General features: G+C 40.6%; 2 protein-coding genes across 2 annotated transcripts in view; one reads left to right on the top strand and one right to left on the bottom strand.

The window, feature by feature from the left end:
• The first annotated feature begins 1,727 nt into the window (after positions 1 to 1,727).
• Positions 1,728 to 7,023, top strand: LOC134741332 (lipase member H-B-like). The gene is made up of 6 exons (XM_063674084.1): positions 1,728 to 1,886; positions 2,735 to 2,910; positions 4,113 to 4,243; positions 5,206 to 5,387; positions 5,891 to 6,043; positions 6,665 to 7,023. Exons 1-6 carry the CDS (start codon positions 1,793 to 1,795, stop codon positions 7,015 to 7,017), a joined length of 1,089 nt encoding a protein of 362 aa, XP_063530154.1. The 5' UTR covers positions 1,728 to 1,792; the 3' UTR covers positions 7,018 to 7,023.
• A 609-nt stretch (positions 7,024 to 7,632) lies between these two features.
• Positions 7,633 to 20,382, bottom strand: part of LOC134741323 (phosphatidylinositol 4-phosphate 3-kinase C2 domain-containing subunit alpha) — a 65,853-nt gene continuing 53,103 nt past the window's right edge. The window contains exons 30-33 of the mRNA XM_063674073.1: positions 13,930 to 14,126; positions 13,080 to 13,225; positions 12,182 to 12,346; positions 7,633 to 11,066 (exon numbers count right to left, since the gene is read on the bottom strand). Of these exons, the coding sequence (XP_063530143.1) occupies positions 10,968 to 11,066; positions 12,182 to 12,346; positions 13,080 to 13,225; positions 13,930 to 14,126 (607 nt within the window). The 3' untranslated portion in view covers positions 7,633 to 10,967. The remainder of the gene's footprint in view (positions 11,067 to 12,181; positions 12,347 to 13,079; positions 13,226 to 13,929; positions 14,127 to 20,382) is intronic.

The following is a 20,382-nucleotide window of genomic DNA, read 5'->3' as shown; positions in this document are numbered from 1 at the left end:
CTAGGGAATCCATGCACACTAAAGGAAGCAACTAGCAACCTGAAGACCTTGCTAGGCTTCGTGGAGGAGCTGGGGTGGTTAGAGTAGCGCTACCTCGTTTCACGCAAAATAGACACATTGGATGTCGAGTTGCGGAAAATGCCCAGCAAAACTAAACTAAACTAAACTAGTCCAGACGGGACAATTTTTCGCCCAATCTCATTAAATTGTCTGATCAAATCAGGTGGTGTTAGACGCAAAAATGAAATTGGCTCGCGAATCCCACTTGATTTGATTGTAAGATTATGTAGAGATGTGGACGCAAGAATGCCAATTTTCGGCTTAGACGGTATGCGTGTTTGGGGGTTGGAGGTATTTTTGTTATTTTTAAGCCCTCGAATGTCACCATAAATCTAAAATTGATTAAATTGTGTACGTGTGGACACTGTGGACGCTAGATGAGATTGACGCCAAGTTCTTTTCTGGTCAAATTGCTCAATTTGATCATCCCATCTGGATGGGTCTTTATATTCATATGCATGCGAAAGATTGGAAGCATTTTAAATGTGGCGCTGGAGACCGATGAGGCATAAAAGGACGACTCACGCTAAAACAGTCCAGGTCCGGGCCGTGTGTGGCTTTCCGACACTTCGCTTTCTATGACGAGTGGTTGTGGGGTGGCGTGATCCTGAACGTCAAACACCGGCCAAGTGCGAATCGGTCTCGCGCACGAAGGGTTCCGTACCATTACGCAAAAAACGGCAAAAAATCACGTTTGTTGTATGGGAGCCCCACTTAAATATTAATTTTATTCTGTTTTAGTATTTGTTGTTATAGCGGCAACAGGGTGACAGTTGCGTTTCGTTCGCTACGGAGCGTAAACGATTGGCATGTTGGCTACGCACCCAGTACTGATTCACTAGGTCTATAAAGCACCAGTTAGCACTGACCTGAATGCTAGCTTAATGCTTAATCCGACGTAATACTTAGGTACCTCAAATTTGACCCAAACTGACCGGTTTGCAGTACTACAGGAGGGAGATTCTCTTCTGATTTTGTGACAACAAGGCTAGAGACTAAACTGTGAAATATGAGGCAGCGAAGCTGTGGAATGAACTATCACCAGCGGTAGTTCCGGAACAATACGACCATCAAACCATCGAGAAAAGAGCACATTCCCAGGCCATATTAACAGTCCCCGGAAAACTCGGTTCTCCATACAAACGTAGTTACGCTCTCATTTTAAAACGACTAGCTAGATTACTCTGAAACAATACAAAAGGTAATCACGGTCCATATCCCGGTCAATATAAGTCAAGTCGATGCAGTATTAGTTTATTTGGTAATACTCTAGCTAAGTAATTTAACTTTAACACAACACTGGAAGCTTTTGCCGGGATTTTGGAGTCTTAATTCGAAACAATAATCCGTAGTAAAAGGTGTTCTTACTGTTATGTAAGGACATATTACATTCTGTAAAGTATGACTTAAGTAAGGCTGAAGGACTCAGGTTGGTTACCTATTTAAATGGAACACAAGCGTTTAGGCCTATTTTTAAGGTAGAAAAATTCAAACCGTTACGTTAATCATAAGCTAAGATCAGTCATATCGAAATAATACGTAAGTCTTGGCACATATTATATCGAGGTCAGGAAAACTCACCAACAGAATCGCCCATGCATTTTAGATATTTGCAGCGCGTTTCGTTCTTCAATTGGTCGACCTTCGCGAAGGAAAAATCTGTGAAGTTCGCCACTCACGAGATGAATTAGGCTGCGATCAGTCGCTGGTGCAATTTTTGTTATTTTCTGTGATGGAGGCCAGACTTTTTTTAGTGGTGATTTGGATGTGTGCGTGTGTAGCTTACGAGTATGACTCGGGGAGCCCGGCTGGATACATGAGTGACTGTAAGTTTGGGAAATTTCAAATTGGGGGACAGTTTTTTGAGCTTTGATAGAGATGGTAGAGCCAGCCGGTGTCCTATATTCGCATTATAGGATATATTCGCATTCGCACAATATTTCCATTTTTTTATATCTTATGAGACAGTTTTGTAGGGCATGAATTTCTAGACAGAAGGGATAGTTTTCATTTCTATCGAAAACTGGGAAGTGGGTCATTATTTAACTTGCAAGGCTTCGTTAATACACAAACTCCGGAAAAGATGAAACTATTAAAAGTTTAGTACTTCCAATGCGATAGATACTCTTAGCGACCTTTACGAAGGAAAGAGTGAGTTCCAGTCATTATGTGTTCTAGTTTTAAGTTGTGTTTTGTTTTATGTATGTTAGTTACAAGACTAAGAGAAGGGATTTTAGCAGTCTTTCCAATTTTTTTAATTTAATAGTTATTTTAACGGGAACAAATTAAATTATTTTTATGAAATATTTGTGTATTTTGGGACGGGTACTGCCGTGGCCGGGTGGTCTAGTGGTCTGCAAAAGTGTCAGAACGTTAGCCGCGTAAGCTGAAGACGCGGGTTCGAGTCTCGCCTCGGCCACCGGTGGACTTAGTCACTTTTTCTTAAGTGTATGATATCTATTTCAGTTTACAATAGTTATTTAAGAGAAGGAAGCTACATTTATACGAAATAATTATTATAATAAATACGAATAACATACAACACAAATCAAAGGTAAATAAATTCGATTTGTTACCTGCTGCGCTAAAGATATTTGTCGAGTAAAAGTTTTCCAAACGTATATAGCTTCTTTTACTTAAATCTATGGCTGCTAGCTACCAATTCTTTTTCCAGGCCCAGGCATGAATGCATCCACAGAGTTCACAGACAAAACTCGGCGCTCCCTCAGCGCCGTGGTCATGGGGCCGGCAGCTGGCTACGTCAGGAGTAGGGAAACCAAGTGCCAGCTCAGCGTGGCTGGGGCGGCCTGTGCAGCTCGCTGGCTGGATCTGAGGAAACGGAGAACACAGGTAAGGACTACTGTAGGGAGAATCTCCCTCATGGGACCAGCAGTTGGGTACGTCAGGAGCAGGAAGGCCATGTGCCGATCAGCGTGGCTGGAGCGGCCTGTGCAGCTCGCTGGCTGCATCTGAGGAAGCGGAGAACACAGGTAAGGTAGGACTTTTGAGAGAATCTCCCTAATGGGGCCAGCAGCTGATGGCTACGTCAGGAGTAGGGAAACCAGGTTTCGGCTCAGCGTGGCTGGAGCGGCCTGTGTAGCTCGCTGGCTAGGTCTAAGGAAGCGGAGAACACAGGTAAGGTCGTTTTGGGAGAATCAGCCATGAGAGACACGGCCAACGTGAACGAAAACAAACAATGGTGGGCCTTCTTTGGCGCAGGTACCATAGAATACATTTTAGGTATTTTAATATGGTTCCAATTCTATTTCTTTGTCGGTGCGCTCTTAGCCGTCCTCTGGCTTCGTCCGTAGTAGGGAGACGAAGTGATGCTAGTTTCTACGCGCTGGCTTTATCTGATGCGAACACTGATAAGCCAACACGCTTAACCTCCACCGTGAACCATATGTTTCTGCAATCAAAATTACTGCCAAACCAACACTGTTGACGATGGTAGGTGCCTACTTTATTGCTTAGTATAACCCTAATTCTTCTTCATTGTGAGTACACTCTTTAGGCCATCCTCTGGCTTCGTCCGTAGTAGGGAGACTAAGTGCCGGCTCAGCATGGCCGGTGTGGCCTGTTAGTACCGCTCGTCGACTTGATCTAAGGCTAAGGAAACAGAGGACGTACCAACACAATTAACACTCTCGCATCCGGGCAAAATTTTGAACAATACCCCAGAAACCGGTCGTCTATAGCTGCGTATAAAACAACCCGCTGGGCGGGTTGTCCGGCATCTGAGCAAAGTTCACGAGTGCCTACCAGGCGGGTTCTCGGTAGTCAAAGTGTTAAAATAAGTTTTTCACTATCTGAGTTCATTCCTGAACATATATCTCTGAGTCTGAGCACGCCACTATTAAGCTCGGTCTTAAGCTCTCGTCCATACGCTGTCCTACAATCATAGCGCCATGCACTGCAAAATAAGACGTTCTAGGTACGAGTAATCCCCTACCCTCTATACAATAGTGAACTGAAAATACTTTTTGTTGATCAACTTTACCTAGGTACTGAGAAACTGTTCATGTTACCTACTAGGATGTCAATGATTTCAGGTGCTGATAACCGGGTACCTTGACGCGTCATTCTCCCCCGTAGTGCGGTCTGTGGCAGGCGCGTATCTGAACCTGGGCCGCAACGTTATCCTGGTCGAGGTGTTCCCGCTGCTCATCCGGACTTATCCCATGTGAGTTGATTTATATGTTCATTTAAACTAACACGATTTTTATTCATAGTTTTAAAACTGTGCAGCTAGATGTTGATACAATTCCTCGCCGGTCTGCCTGTAAACCACGAACGTAATGTCACATTCGAAACGTCATGTAAGTAAGTGTACGGGATTAAGTCCTGTTTCAGTTATACGCGTAGTGTAAGTTGTTTAGGTATTTATGAAACTAGATGGACAGAAAGCAGATTTTGTGAGACCAACTTGAAGTCTTTCAGCTTTCTCCAACTTGGTACATTCCCGCCTCGCACAGCTGAACTGTGGAATGAACTGTCGCCTGCGGTATTTCCGGACCGATACGACCAAACTTTCAAGAAAAGAGCGTACTCCCATCTTAAAGGCCGGCAACGCACTTGCAACACCTCTGGTGTTGCGGGTGTCCATGGGCGACGGTAATCGCTTACCATCAGGTGATCCGTCTGCTCGTTTGCCTCCTATATCATTAAAAAAACTTGGTACATAATGGAGGAGTTGGAGGACCCACAAATTCTGTGTAGTTTTACTTAGGCGGCTGTTAGTGTGTTTCTAATGCGATCTGTTAACTTATGCCCTGAAAACTAGTTGCCAAAAGACCATGGACCGTCTTCTGGCAAACATTGAGGTTAGATTTGTGAATTTTTAGGTATACCCTGCGCCCCTGTGTAGCACGGAAATCCTACTTTTAACATATTCATTGCCAGTGCGACAAGCGCGATCCACGCGCTACTAGCGTAGCCGCTGCAAGATTATTCTCGTTTGTACCCAAAAGCGCCTACGAACAGAGAACCTGCCAAGCAGATCGTTGGCAGGAACGTGTTTAAAATTAGTGAAGTAGACATCATTTGCAGGATATTTTAATTCTTTTTTTTGACGGAGTGGGAATGCACAAAAGCATATTTTAAATTAGGGGTACCCAATGACATAGTATTTTATTATACCGGCAGGGCAGCGCGCGTCACGCGGCCGCTGGGCAGGCTTCTTGGCGAGTTCTTGGCCGAGCTGACTGGCCGGGGTCTACCACCGAGCCGACTGGAGATCTCAGGCGGTAGTCTGGGAGCCCACATCGCTTACTACGCCTCCGTCAAGTATCGGGAACTGACTGGGAGGAAGCCTGCAAGGCTCACTGGTTAATATTTATTTATTTCTAGAGACTACGCTATACCTGACGTGAGCTTATCAAGACAATTTGTCTATTGGGTCGTGTTAAGCTCCAACTTCCCCGCCAGTGCGCCTTTTAGGTGACGCTTCGGGCCTTAGGCCCTACGCGGAGCTCGGCCTTCGCGAGACTTGAAGCTTCGCCGTCTTATCAAAACAGTTGACTTGGTAGAACGCTTGGAAGCACTGCACTCCCGTGGCTCGGCCTTCGGCCTCACTTTAAATTACTGGGGGTTGCACGTAAATGGGGCGAGTTCTTGGCCGAGCTGACTAGGCGAGGTTATCACCGAGCGGACTGGAGATCTGTGACGTGCGTGCGTAAGCGCGTGTGGTAACCAACTTGCTGGCTTTTGTACCGCGGGCGGGACGAGATTCGTCGCGTCCGCGCCACTTAGCGTTGCTGATACTATTTTTCGTTAACCCGCTCCGTGCAACCGCGCCAGCTAGCCCTAATTCGTTTTTGTGAAATTACAGGGTTGGACCCGGCCGGCCCGTGTTTCCGCAACCTGCCACCCTGGGAGCGTTTCAACGCAGGCGGCGCGGATCGCGTGGACGCTCTTCACACGAATATAGACGGGTTCGGCATCGCTCATCCAATGGGGCACGTGGATTTCTATGCTAATGGCGGTAAGTTTAAAACCTGTGCACACCGGATGCGTGCGCGTTGTAATATACAGATCATTTAAGAGAAACGGCACACGGTTGCATGACGTGTGCGTGGACGGCATGTCACGTCTACGCACACGCAGCCGATGTGCATTGTTGTCTATTGAGAAAATCGACAGATACTTACAGCGCCCGGTCAAGGAAGGAACAGTAGGTAATGCAGCTCCAGTTGCATCCGAACGTCACCTTGGCAAATTCGTTATTGAGGTATATGGAATATTTCCGTTTTTTTATATAAATGACGGAGCCATGATGGTTCGCTAGGTCTTCAGCTCACAGTGCCACTATTTTGGTGTTGATAAAGTACGGAACACACAAAAAACGTATGCCCAAAACTCATCAAAGTTTATTAAATAACATTTACAATCGGGTATATCGCGAATTTATTTTGTTACCTTTGTTTACCGACGTTTCGACACAGGTTTCACTGGTCGTGGTCGCGGCTGACTGTCGTCCCATCAAAATGTCAAAACTGAGATTTGTGTGACTATCCAGTGTATGAAAAAGTTATTAATTACTGTCAATAGTCCGACACGCAACACACAACATCCACGCACACATCAGAGTTTTTACTTGTTCCAGGTGAATTCCAACCATCAATGGTAGGAGACTTCATCATGCCATGCTTCCTACTCTGCAGCCACCTCCGCTCCGCCTTCTACTGGCTCCTGGCCTACGACAACCCAGACAAATTCATTGCAGTCCGCTGCGATACTATGGAACAGGCGCGCAAGGGAGACTGCTACAGCGGCCCTACAGTCTACAACTTCTTAGGGCCTAAGACTAACCATAGCAAAACAGGGATATACTACCTCCCTACGTCTGAAAGAACGCCGTATTATTTAGGCGAAGAGGGTTTGAAGAAGAGGAGATACGGACATAATAATTATTTGTTAAAGTCTTCAGTGGAGCCGGAGGGTGATGTGATGGTGTGACAAATAAAGATAAAGAATACGGAGTTTATTTTGTTAAAAAGCCCTTTATTCATATCCTCCTAAGGCCCAAAGTCCTACCTATAGTACCTCTTCAGTTCGATGAAATTTTGATGTCGCTTTTGCTTTGTTTCGTTCAATTTTCTAACAACGCGAAATCTACTCTATCTCCTACACTATAGGTTCAAATTTCAGTTGCAAATTTTGTATTTTTCATTTGTATGACTGGGACTTAGGAGGACATAGCAATTGTAATAGGAAATTGTTAAAGGTTAGAAAATAAGCTCAAGTAAGTATGGTGCTCGGTTACGTATGTAAATGTAAAGGCCAGTACACACAGGATGCATGTGCGTAAACGTGCAAGTGCAAATGGGCGCTGTAATACACAGATTCTTATGAGAGACGGCACACCGCTTGCGTGACATGTGCTGCAATATTTTATCCGTGCACGTGTACGCACATACAGCCGGTGTGCTCTGGCCTTAATGTATGCATGTTTGTGTCGGATGTTCCAACTTCCACCGTAGCATCAAAACTGATCAAAACTAATGAGCCAATTTTCGTGGGTTAGGTGTCATGGATTCGCTTATGGGTGCGTTACATAAAAAACAAAATAGAAACAAATACGGTTTATTGATTTTACAGTGTTATACACAATAATTTTGACTATTGAATTTAATTTTTGCGTAGGCATAAAGTTGGTGTGTTCTTTTCGAAAAAAAAAAACATTTAAAAAAAGACTCATGAAACAGAAATATTTTTAATGAAAAACAATTCAGTTTGATCATAACATAAAATGTTTTTAGACAGATCATGATAGGCGATCATCGATCTCCTCACATTTTTATTTTACTTTACGCAAGATAACGTAAAACCCTACAACACTGAAGTAAATACAAATACATCACAAAACGCCAAAAAATTATCGATTACTCCGAAAATACATAATTAATATCCATATTATGCAAAAGCATTTGAAATAGCTGTAGTCCAATAAATAGTACATCTAAAAATAATTCCTATCTTACTTTAACTGAAATAAAAATAAACACAGTCATAATTCATAATAATATTAAGATGCAGACTTCCACACCAAAATATATCTTAAATCGTTTAATTATTATAATATTGTACAAATGTGATTATCACTTTACATTATTTGTGACACTCTCCGGCAAAAGGAACCACTTTTTTCGAAAGAAATAAGAATGCTTTGAAACGGCGCCTTTATGTTGCCTTTCGCTTGAGAATGACACATCTCATTTTGTGCTAAAATATTAACTAAAAATACAGTGCATGATAAAACAATTGATTCACCGCGTGTCAAAAACAAATTGTTACCTAATACGTTTATAACAGAACCGTAAAGACCTGTGCACACCTGATGCGTGTGCGTAATAGACGTGCACGAGCGCGTTGTAATAAACAGATCCTTATGAGAGACGGCACACCGCTTGCGTGCGTGCACGGCGCCGCCAACACGCACGTGCATGTCATTGTCAACGAACACGCACTCGGTATGCTCTGACCTTTAAACTTGTTAAGTGACAACATATTTTAATAACAAAACTTCCGTGACACACAGACATATTAACTATATAAATAACGGGTCACTCACGTATTTTAAGTTGAAAAACGCTCGACTCCGCTGGCGCAGGTCCGGTCCGTCACCGTCAACGCAAGCTCCTGATGACACTCCTCGGTACGCAGTGAAACATGTCGACCGTTTTTCGACTTAAAATACGTGAGTGACCCGTTATTTAATATGACAACATATTCGCCCGCAACCTTCAGATCTCAATAAAAATTTCATCATAACTGTTTTGAATGATTCACGGTGAGTTTCACTAGACTTATATGGACCGGAATACGGCCAACAATACAAAACAACTGATTTAAACTTTAACGATTTTTAGGGTTCCGTACCCAAAGGGTAAAAACTGGACCCTATTACTAAGACTCCGCTGTCCGTCTGTCAGTCATCAGGTTATATCTCATGAACCGTGATAGCTAGACAGTTGAAATTTTCACAGATGATGTATTTCTGTTATAACAACAAATACTAAAAAGTACGGAACCCTCGGTTGGCGAGTCCGACTCGCACTTGTCCGGTTTTTACTGATTATGATTCACAACGGCGGGACTTAATCGCGTAAAATAAGTTTTAAATTTACCTCCGACGTTTCGAGGACGGCGTCGTCCCCGTGGTCTCGGAGAAACTTATTTTACGCGATTAAGTCCCGCCGTTGTGAATAATAATACAAAACAATACAAAAGGTATAAATTTCATCATATCAATACAACAGTAAAATCACAAATTAATTGGATTCTTTTCACGATTTGCCGCTTACAATACATTGGCCATGTTTCATGATTATGCAAATGACTAGCTTTTGCCCGCGACTTCGTCTGCGTAGAGTTAGTAATTTGAGTAGCTTATTTTTTATCCAATCTGCTTTTTATCGATTTCCCATACAAACTTCCACCCCCCTTTTCACACCCTTATAGGATGATTTCTGGGATAAAAACTACCTTATGTCCTTCCCCGGGACTCAAACTATCTCTATACCAAATTTCAACTAAATCGGTTCAGAGGTTTAAGCGTGAAGAGGTAAATAGGTAACAGACAGACACTTTCGCATTTATAATTTTAGTATGGATGTACAATTCATCGTTTACAGTAGTTATTGGCCAGTTTAGCAAAAGCAATAACGTTAATAACGTTAACAAAACTACCAATAAGTCAATAAAATCGATTTTTATTGGATATTAAAAACCCAACACATTAAAAGTACGTTTAAATTGGAATAAATGGGTGGAATGTAAACAAAAATGAACTGAGCGGCTGATTTCTTATAAATGTGGCTTTCCTGCAGAGAAGGGTCCGTATGCTCCATGTGCATAAGGACCCTTCTCTCATGGAGACACAAATGTACATAATTTAAATTTAATTGGATGTCATATACCTAGAAAAAAGGGACCCCGATTTCCTGCGTAAGGTGTATTTGTGTAATTCCTAATCACTATGAGATATCGGTTTATTTCATGAACAAACTTATACATATCAGAGTCCATTCTCGGAATTACTCCCAATTACTGCATACAAAAGGTGTACACCTTTTATATGCATTTAAGAAAGCCTTGGCTTTTAATGAAGTTGATGAATAAAAATAATAATTTGATTAATAACCTACAATTATATAAATGTACAAAAGTATACAAAGTGATATGTCCTAAAATCGTAAACGATTCGTTATTGTGTTTCGGCTCGTAGCAAGATAATGTCGTTTTATTTACAACTAGTGACCCGCCCCGGCCTCGCACGGAACCTTAAATTATACACTTAAACCTTCCTCAAGAATCACTCTATTGATAGGTGAAAACCGCATTAAAATCCGTTGAGAAGTTTTTAAGTTTATCTCGAACATACATACATACAGACGTGGCGGGGGACTTTGTTTTATAAGGTGTAGTGATGCATGATTTTGATGATTTTATATAGTAAAATTGTGGTATTTTCTATAAAAAGCGACCCTATTGTCGATGGCGCTTACGCTATTATTAGCGATGCTCCGTTATAAAGACAATGCCGCGCAACGCTGTGCGGAGTAAGCGCCATCGACAATTACGTCCCTTTTCATAGAAAATGCCCCAATTGTCCTTAAAAACCCCTGACTGTTCATGTTTATGCACGACGCGTAGCGATGCCTATACGGCTCAGTGCATTTACATATAGGCCACAGATACTTTATATGGGCACAGCAAAAATGTCCCGTTTTTACGGTCTGCAGTAAAAAAATTGTGTATTTTTCCACGGTGCAGTACAATAAAATTGTCCTTAAAAACCGCTGACCGTTATGTTTATACACGACGCGCCGTTGTGCCCGTAGGCGCAGTGTTTACACAGGGCAAAGTAAAATGAGTAAATTGTCCTATCTACCGGTCCACAGCGGCTACCGCGGGATGTACTCCAGCGGGTACCACGCCACGGTCTCCTGTCGGAGGGGGAGGGTGTTGAGGGGGATCGTCACTCCGCCGAGGAACGTGTTCTCCTGTGGAAAATACACAATTTAGAATGAGTTTTGGTCGTTCATTTTATTTTTGATCAGTTATTAACTCTTAAATGGACGTAGGGTCGTTTTCTACAAAAAAAAATCCTCTCCTATGTATAAGTTCGCCTGTGTACTTCCAAATGTATATCGGTAAACTCTGAGGATTGTAAGTTTAAAGTGGCAAGACCATATGGCCCAGCATTTGCCGTCATTCCTATAAGATTTGAGGCAATGGGTTGTTTAGAAATGTACGTAGATTGTGTCTGACTAATCAAAAACATCTCTGGAAACAATAACGGATCAGTTAGAAACAAATTTCGACATCCGAACTGCAAAAAATTATCGCACAAAAGTACTCATTTGTACCAAAAACAATTGGTAAACTTTTGACCGGTACTGTATGTAAGATAATTAACAGCAATGAGTCGAAGTGCCATACTGTGTTTTGTAGACACCGGTTCTGCACTACATCTGGCAGGCAATTCAACATTTCCATCAAAATTGCGAATTGCATTAGCAAATCCTGTTACATTGCTTCTTGCAAATACTGGTGTGAGTTTTTTACCGCATTTTGTTCGGGTCTCTATTGTTTCCCATATAAAGCCATAATGTATTGTTTGTCCACATTTTCGTTAGTCATAATTTGGTTTTTCTACGAAACGCGTAACTTTTCAGGATTGCCATAAAACAAAGCTAACCTACTCGTAACCTAAACTATCTATAGGATAACCTGAGGAAAATCCTGAAAAGTTAACGGTTTCAGAATTATGACTAATGATAATATGACAATCATGCTGAGGTGAGACCATTTCGTGGCACTTTTTCTTTTATTTATGTTTCTCTGTTCTGTATAACTTTCTATTTGTGTGTGCTAACGAATAAATTATTTCTATTCTATTCTATTCTATTCTAATATGAGTTTCAATAATTATGTCAAACAAAGGGACCCCATTTTGTTCTTATACGGATTGCTGTACAAGCTCACGCGGGGCCGCAGTTTCCGCCCGTATTATTCGCAACTATGATCATGTTATCGGCAACCTTTTGAGGTTATACTGTTTTGAGAGCTTTCAGGCTAGATTTTGGAACAAGTTAACAATATTTATAATAATTACCTGTAATGAGTCGTAGTGCCATAGTGTGGCTTGTAGACAGCGGTCCTGCACTACATCTATGGGCAGGCGGTACTCAAGCATTTCCATGAAGGAGGGGTGGGAATTGCGTTTGAGGACGCGCGTTTTCCGTTTCGTTTCTTTGGTTGGGTCCGGTATTAGGTACACCTGGAAATGTAGTGATTATTATTTGTATGAATCGATACATTAATATGTGTGTCGGTAGGAAAAACAAGGAAAATTACAAAAAAGATATGGTGGTACTTTTCCCGTCACTTTTTAAGGTTCCGTACCCAAAAGGTACAAAAGGGACCCTATTACTAAGACTCCTCTGTCCGTCTGTCTGTCTGTCTGTCCGTCTGTCTGTCACCAGGCTGTATTTCATAAACCGTGATAGCTAGACAGTTGAAATTTTTACAGATGATGTATTTCTGTTGCCGCTATAACAACAAATACTAAAAACAGAATAAAATAAATATTTAAGTGGGGCTCACATACAACAAACGTGATTTTTTTGCCGTTTTTTGCATAAAGGTACGGAACCCTTCGTGCGCGAGTCCGACTCGCACTTGGTTGGTTTTTAGATAACTAAGACAAGACAAGTTTTATTGGTAGAGGGCCCGCATGCGGGGTGCGGGAGATTTCCATTACGCATACCATTATATTATAAGTTTTACTAGTCGTTATACCGCGTTATTGCCTGCGGGGAGTTGACCGTCCGTTGTATATCGATCGAGTTGAGTTTCACTAGTCGCTGTCCCGCCTGCGGAGAGTCACAGGATGCTGTTTATCGACCAATGAAACTGAGCCTTCAGTCAGTCTGTGTGTTGAACGCGAGTTGAGAACTTGGACTAAGCTAAGATGTAATGTTATGTGGTTAAGCGATAATGTGCCCTGTTACCTTGACATAAGGGTTGGGCGGGATGCCCTGCGCCGTGGCGGCGAGCGACTGCGCGTGCAGTATGAGCACGGACAGGACGCCGCCCGCGTACTGGACGGACATCTTTAGGGAACCGGACCCTGTGTTTTCAGCTTCCACGGATTCACCTGGAGATGTTATATGGTTATTTGTGTATGTATACAATTATAAAAATCGACAAACACGAGCAGCACACTGTTTGATATTGATTGAGAAAAACTGACTGATTCTAGAAAAGCAGGTTAGGTTAGAACTGCGGCCCCCACAAAGACAAACTGTTGACAGATAAGCGGGTTAGGTTAGGTTAGAACTGCGTCCCTCACAAAGACTACCTGTTTTTTGGAAAAGCAGGTTAGGTTAGGTTAGAACTGCGACCCTCACCAAAACGAACTGTTGCCTAAAAAGTATGTTTGGTTAGATTAAGTTACTATGGGCGTTAAGGATTTCTTTCTTTATAGCAAACAAACATTGCTGTATTAAAAAAGGCCAAATAAAGTATTTTCGCAGTATTTATTTGGTAAACATTCGATTTGTAATATTTTATTTGGCTTACGCATATTTTGGCAACTAAATAATTCGAGTAACAAAAAAATGGTAAAATAATAAATGGCCAAATGAGGAAATGTCTAAACATTGTTTTGCAAAAAGTTCGGTTGTGTCTATTTGTTGAGTTGGGGATTATATGGCATTTATGGTTTTGGTATAAATTGTTTAGAATATGAAAATCTGACCAAAAACTTTCGGTAATCCATTAGTAACCTCAGATCAGAGCGATCTCTACGAGACTGATGGAAAGGAACACATTGCTTTGTGGGATGTTTCAACTAATCACCTTTATGCTTCATCCTCTGCGGTTCAACATCTTGCTGGTCCCTCAAGAGTGGATGGAAGAAGGTATAGACCAGGTCAGAGTGTGCGATCTCGTCCGCGAGACTGAAGAGCGAGGTTAGGAACGCTTGGACGTCGCCGAATCGCCGCTCGGCTACTTGGCGTATGTTTGAGCGGCCTACGTGGAGACCCGAAGGCAAGCTGGAAAGAAAAAGGTTTCATTATTATAAACTAGCTTCGTCCGTGAAATTGTATTTTATACAATCGTGATATAATAGAGTGCTTTAGGCTACGAAGCTTGCTGAGTGGCCTAATGAAGGTACGAGATTGAAAGGCTTGATTATATCACTATTGTATACAATACTTTTTCTACGAGTCATCTAAAATAATACTTTTTCAACTATAAAACCTAAATAATTAAATAAAATTAGGTAAGTATCTCAGTAGTAAAAAAGACATAGACGCGTGCATAATATATGAATAAATGAAATAATCGCGCGTTGGTGTCTTTTCCACTGGACCACGGCGCCACGTGATTGGTCAAATTAATTATAGTTGAGTAAACCGTTTCGAAATGAATTGGGAGCCCATACATGAAAAGTACCCAATTACAGTTTGGTATACGAAATCTTAATTCAACCATTACAGTCGACCAGTAAAAAAATAATTTTAGACTCCAACCACAATAACTTTGCACTGACTTCGCAGTAACAATGCAAACATACCTCATAGAAGTGAAATACTTGACGTAGCACTTGGAAAACTTAGCGTGGTCCGATTCTATCATCCAAGAACGCTATTTAAAAAACCTGCAAACTTAAACACGGCAAGGTTCTTTTGTCCGAATCTTCATACGAACACAGTAAAACCAAAGTACAAATAGTTTATTGTTGTCCCATTTCACTCGCACCTGGCAGTTCATAGAAAAATGTATCTCAGAGTTCTGGTATAGGGTATTTGACTACTATAGGTAGTTAAATCAGTTTCTTTTTTCGAACTGTGAAAACGATTTTGCTGCTATGGAATTTATATAAAACACTAGCATGTGACGTCACGATCAAATGACCTACTCTTTATAGTTTTTTACGGGTTTTAATATACAATAAATTGTGTCTAAATATAACTAAGCGCCGAAATTTTAAACTGAATAAATATAAGAGCCTCGGTAGAGAGTATCATTTCATTCCATTTGGAGTTGAAACTAGGTCCATGGGGTCCCAGCGCGCAAAAGTTGTTTGCAGAAATCGCGAAGCGTCTGGTTGACGTAACTGGTGACCGAAGAGCTGGCGGCTTTCTCGCACAACGTATCAGCATTGCGATACAGCGGGGAAATGCCGCCAGCATCCTTGGTACAATGCCTCAAGGGCCTATTTTAGATTTAAGCTAATTATTAATTTCGTTTACGTAGTACCACTGTATACCTATATATCTTGTATGTAAATAAATGTTTTTCAATATAACTGCTGTCTACGTTTCTCCACTAATATTCTGGTGCTTTATTTCATGCATGGCATAATTTATTTTAAATTCAGTCAAATACCCTATAAACCTGCAAACTTAAACACGACAAGATTATTTTGTCCGAATCTTCATACGAACTTCGTGCATGAAATAAAGCACCAGAACATTAATAGAGAAACGTAGACAGCAGTTATATTTAGACACAATTTACGAACACAGTAAAACCAAAGTACAAATAGTTTATTGTTATCCCATTTCACTCGCACCTGACAGTTGTTGCTTTATAGAAAAATGTAGATATAGCAGAGTAATACATCCGTGTATTGTGTATCTGTGTGCGTGTGTGTGTATCCGTGTATACGTGTGTGTTTACTGAATCATAAAACAATATTAAAAAATAAAGACACTATCTTAAACCTTACCACTAATTTGACACTGACATATTCGTTAGCGACTGCGTAAACTAGTTCACAATGCATTTCCCTCGTGCTGACATTGGTGCAAGCGAGATGCACTGCGTTCGAGTTGACGCAGACGTTTAAGGCCGCGTAAAACTCATGGTGAGGGTTGATGATAATTGTTTATCAGAAAAAGCCAATCGAAAAATAGAAATGTGTCGAAATGATGAATCCATAAGTTCCGTACCCAGAGGGTAAAAACGGGACCCTGATATTAGTAAGACTCCACTGTCCGTCTGTCTGTCTGTCTGTATGTTTGTCTGTCTGTCCGTCTGTCTGCCACCAGACTGTATCTCATGAACCGTGATAGCTAGACAGTTGAAATGTTCACAGATGATGTATTTCTGTTGCCACTATAAAAACAAATACTAAAAACAGAATAAAATAAATATTTAAGTGGGGCTCCCATATAACAAATGTGGTTTTTTCGAATTTAAACTATCGTGAGACATTTATTAACTTAACTAACATATTAACTTGACTAATGTCGCGCGAGTGACTAAAAAACGTGAGATAAACCGCAAAGTTAGTTAAATGTTTTTGCCGTTTTTTGCGTAATGGTACGGAACCATTTGTGCGCGAGTCCGACTCGCACTTGGCCGGTATTTTTTTAAGTCAATTGACGTTTTCCATAAACAATTTCTCTTAGCTCAGCCCCCAGGAAAACACCGTTAAAATCTTTGGCAATTTTCCCGAGTTTGTGTACTGTATATGAAGATGAAGTGCATTTGGTGAACACTGACATCATTCGCCACCTTGCATTTGAAGTGCCGCACACAAGGCTAGAGATATCATTGTATACTATCATAAAAGCAATCAATTCTTTAGTAGGTAGAAACCATTATTAGAACATTAAGAATTCCATTAAAGTTATACAAGTCTGTGACTATGGTTGACTAGTGTCATTTTTGGTTTCCTTTACGTTTGTCGCAGTTATGTGTATGCTTTTAAAGGTTTTAAAGTGATTGGCATGTAAGTTAGTAATTAGCCTCATGCATGAAGTTTGTATTTAAACGAAATATGTTTTATTCGGATGTTTGTTACCGTTATATCATGTTACAAATGCATTTCCGTTTTTAAATTACCATTTAATTACTTAAAATTATACATAAAAAGTACAAAAATTTGCCCGCGAAAAGCTAGTGAGCGAAACGCTCGAAACGCCACGTGACGTCACGCGTTCGACAGATTAGTGTCATTAGTAGCAAACGTCAGTTGGGCCGCCCAACGTGTGACGTCATCACGCTCTGTCGAATTCGCGCCAAAAATTATGAGCGTTTCAACCGCTCAAAAATTTTCAACATTTTAAATATTTTTTAATAAAATAATGTTAAGGTTTACAAAAGTATTTTTATCATTTCCGGTGTTCCAACGATATAAATTATGAATCCAAAAATAAAAATAAATTTATGAATGGAGCTAATTATTTTATACCGGGTGGGCCTTGTAATTTAAGCAATAAATTAAACTGTAGGCTGTACTTCTCAAACTGACCGACATTTGTTTAGCGACTTTAAAAATAACATGCATTTAGAATTTTAGCTCACTTTAAAGTTTATTGTAAAACAGCGTTTTACGTAAGCGAACAGCTCGCGAACGCGAAGCGGCGCGGCGGGCCCACGGCGTTCGCGTTCGCAATGAGATCGTCCACGTAGGACACTTCTATAGGTATCAAAGGATTGATTCACCCCGCGCCGCATCGCTTCGCTTCGCGTTCGCGTGTTGTTTGCCTACGTAATAGTACGCTGCGTCAGACGCAGTGTATTGCGAGTTGGGTTATGTTTACAGCGTGACAAGCAACGCCATTCACGATGATAATAGCGTACATTGAAAATAATAATTAATTTGTATGAAAAATAGGAAGTCTAAGGACTTCATAATTTTTAAAAGTGGTCAAACAATTTTTTTATCCATTATTAAATTGTAAAACGGGATTTAATCGCGTATTTAAGTTTTAAGATTTACCTCAGACGTTATCGAATATAGTTAGTGTTGTATGTGTCGACAGAGTAAACATCCCTAGTGCGCAAAACGTTCAAGCTGATAAACAATACCAAGTGCGGGTAGTTCGAAAAACTCGCGCGGCTAGATGTTGATGTCAACTTTAGCCAGTCTTCTCCGAGACCACGGGGACAACGCCGTCCACGAAATGTCGGAGGTAAATCTTAAAACTTAAATACGCGAAGTCCCGCTTCACAATTTAATAATGTGTAGAAATCGTGAAAGTTTTAATCAATTTTTTTTTTCGTTTAAGGGGCACAATATTTGTTTTAATTGGGGCATTTTCTATGAAAAGGGACCTTATTGTCGATGGCGCTTACGCCGCACAGCGTCGCGCGGCATTGTATATATATCGGAGCATCGTTAATAATCGACAATAAGGTCCCTTTTTATAGAATAATACCACAATTATTTCTTCGTGTTCGTGCCCACCCGGTATTTAGTCGTGTTGGTAAATGATTAAGAAGAATCCGCGTTTGGATTGGTTTTTAAAATGTTTTGCTTATTTCACGAGCTTATACATATATAGTAACAGATAAAATATCGTGGTATTTGTTCAGATTAATTTGTTCGGATCCGATACGTTAGCGAATTCACGGTCGATAAGATAAGCATTAATCAGAACAGCCCACAATGTTATCACTCCGCTAACAAATCGAAAATGTTAATTATTTAGTTACAATAATATTGTGAAAACCTGTTCTGGTGTGCCACGGTTGTTATTGGATCAAAACGCAAAACGTGAGTATTATGTGCCGTTTTTTGGACTTAACACTTTCGATTGTGTATAGGTACATAAAAACAATAAAACCATGTTAAAGAGCCACCGCGGCCGTGCGAAATCGTCTTTCCATACAAACGTGGTCCACATTTTCCTCTGGATATTAATATATAATAATGTGATTGTGTGTGTGTGTGATTTTTTTTTTATATTTTGACACAGTTTGTTGTATATCGACCACAACTATGCCCCTATCTTTGATTTTCTTTCAAATCTAATTATTATAAGAGTTAGGTCAGTTAGGAGCATTTAAAAAATTGTATGAAATCTGTTTTTCGCTCCTAATTTTTACACAAAGAAAACATCGAAAAAAGTCAAACATAGGGGCATAGCTATATTTAATATACATCAAAATCAGTGGTATTTTTTTATAAAAAGGGACCTTATTGTCGATGGCGCTTGCGCCATTATTAACGATGCTCCGATATAAATACCGCGCAAAAGTTGTTTGCAGAAATCGCGAAGCGTCTGGTTGACGTAACTGGTGACCGAAGAGCTGGCGGCTTTCTCGCACAACGTATCAGCATTGCGATACAGCGGGGAAATGCCGCCAGCATCCTTGGTACAATGCCTCAAGGGCCTATTTTAGATTTAAGCTAGTTATTAATTTCGTTTACGTAGTGCCACTGTATATATCTTGTATGTAAATAAATGTTTTTCAATATAACTGCTGTCTACGTTTCTCTACTAATGGTCTGGTGCTTTATTTCATGCATGGCATAATTTATTTTAAATTCAGTCAAATACCCTATAAACCTGCAAACTTAAACACGACAAGATTATTTTGTCCGAATCTTCATACGAACTTCGTGCATGAAATAAAGCACCAGAACATTCATAGAGAAACGTAGACAGCAGTTATATTTAGACACAATTTACGAACACAGTAAAACCAAAGTACAAATAGTTTATTGTTATCCCATTTCACTCGCACCTGACAGTTGTTGCTTTATAGAAAAATGTAGATATAGCAGAGTAATACATCCGTGTATTGTGTATCTGTGTGCGTGTGTGTGTATCCGTGTATACGTGTGTGTTTACTGAATCATAAAACAATATTAAAAAATAAAGACACTATCTTAAACCTTACCACTAATTTGACACTGACATATTCGTTAGCGACTGCGTAAACTAGTTCACAATGCATTTCCCTCGTGCTGACATTGGTGCAAGCGAGATGCACTGCGTTCGAGTTGACGCAGACGTTTAAGGCCGCGTAAAACTCATGGTGAGGGTTGATGATAATTGTTTATCAGAAAAAGCCAATCGAAAAATAGAAATGTGTCGAAATGATGAATCCATAAGTTCCGTACCCAGAGGGTAAAAACGGGACCCTGATATTAGTAAGACTCCACTGTCCGTCTGTCTGTCTGTCTGTATGTTTGTCTGTCTGTCCGTCTGTCTGCCACCAGACTGTATCTCATGAACCGTGATAGCTAGACAGTTGAAATGTTCACAGATGATGTATTTCTGTTGCCACTATAAAAACAAATACTAAAAACAGAATAAAATAAATATTTAAGTGGGGCTCCCATATAACAAATGTGGTTTTTTCGAATTTAAACTATCGTGAGACATTTATTAACTTAACTAACATATTAACTTGACTAATGTCGCGCGAGTGACTAAAAAACGTGAGATAAACCGCAAAGTTAGTTAAATGTTTTTGCCGTTTTTTGCGTAATGGTACGGAACCATTTGTGCGCGAGTCCGACTCGCACTTGGCCGGTATTTTTTTAAGTCAATTGACGTTTTC

This window comes from Cydia strobilella, chromosome 5 (genome assembly GCF_947568885.1).
Source record: "Cydia strobilella chromosome 5, ilCydStro3.1, whole genome shotgun sequence".
NCBI lineage: Eukaryota > Metazoa > Arthropoda > Insecta > Lepidoptera > Tortricidae > Cydia > Cydia strobilella.
Note: the sequence above shows the minus strand (reverse complement) of the source record. Positions and strands in the feature narration are given on the sequence as shown.

Bases quoted from the DNA above. Each gene is read 5' to 3' on its own strand.
- LOC134741332 (XM_063674084.1), top strand. From the start codon at position 1,793: ATGGAGGCCAGACTTTTTTTAGTGGTGATTTGGATGTGTGCGTGTGTA. The intron at 1,887-2,734 runs GTAAGTTTGGGA...TTCTTTTTCCAG, and splicing joins GGCTGGATACATGAGTGACT to GCCCAGGCATGAATGCATCC. The intron at 6,044-6,664 runs GTAAGTTTAAAA...TACTTGTTCCAG, and splicing joins GGATTTCTATGCTAATGGCG to GTGAATTCCAACCATCAATG.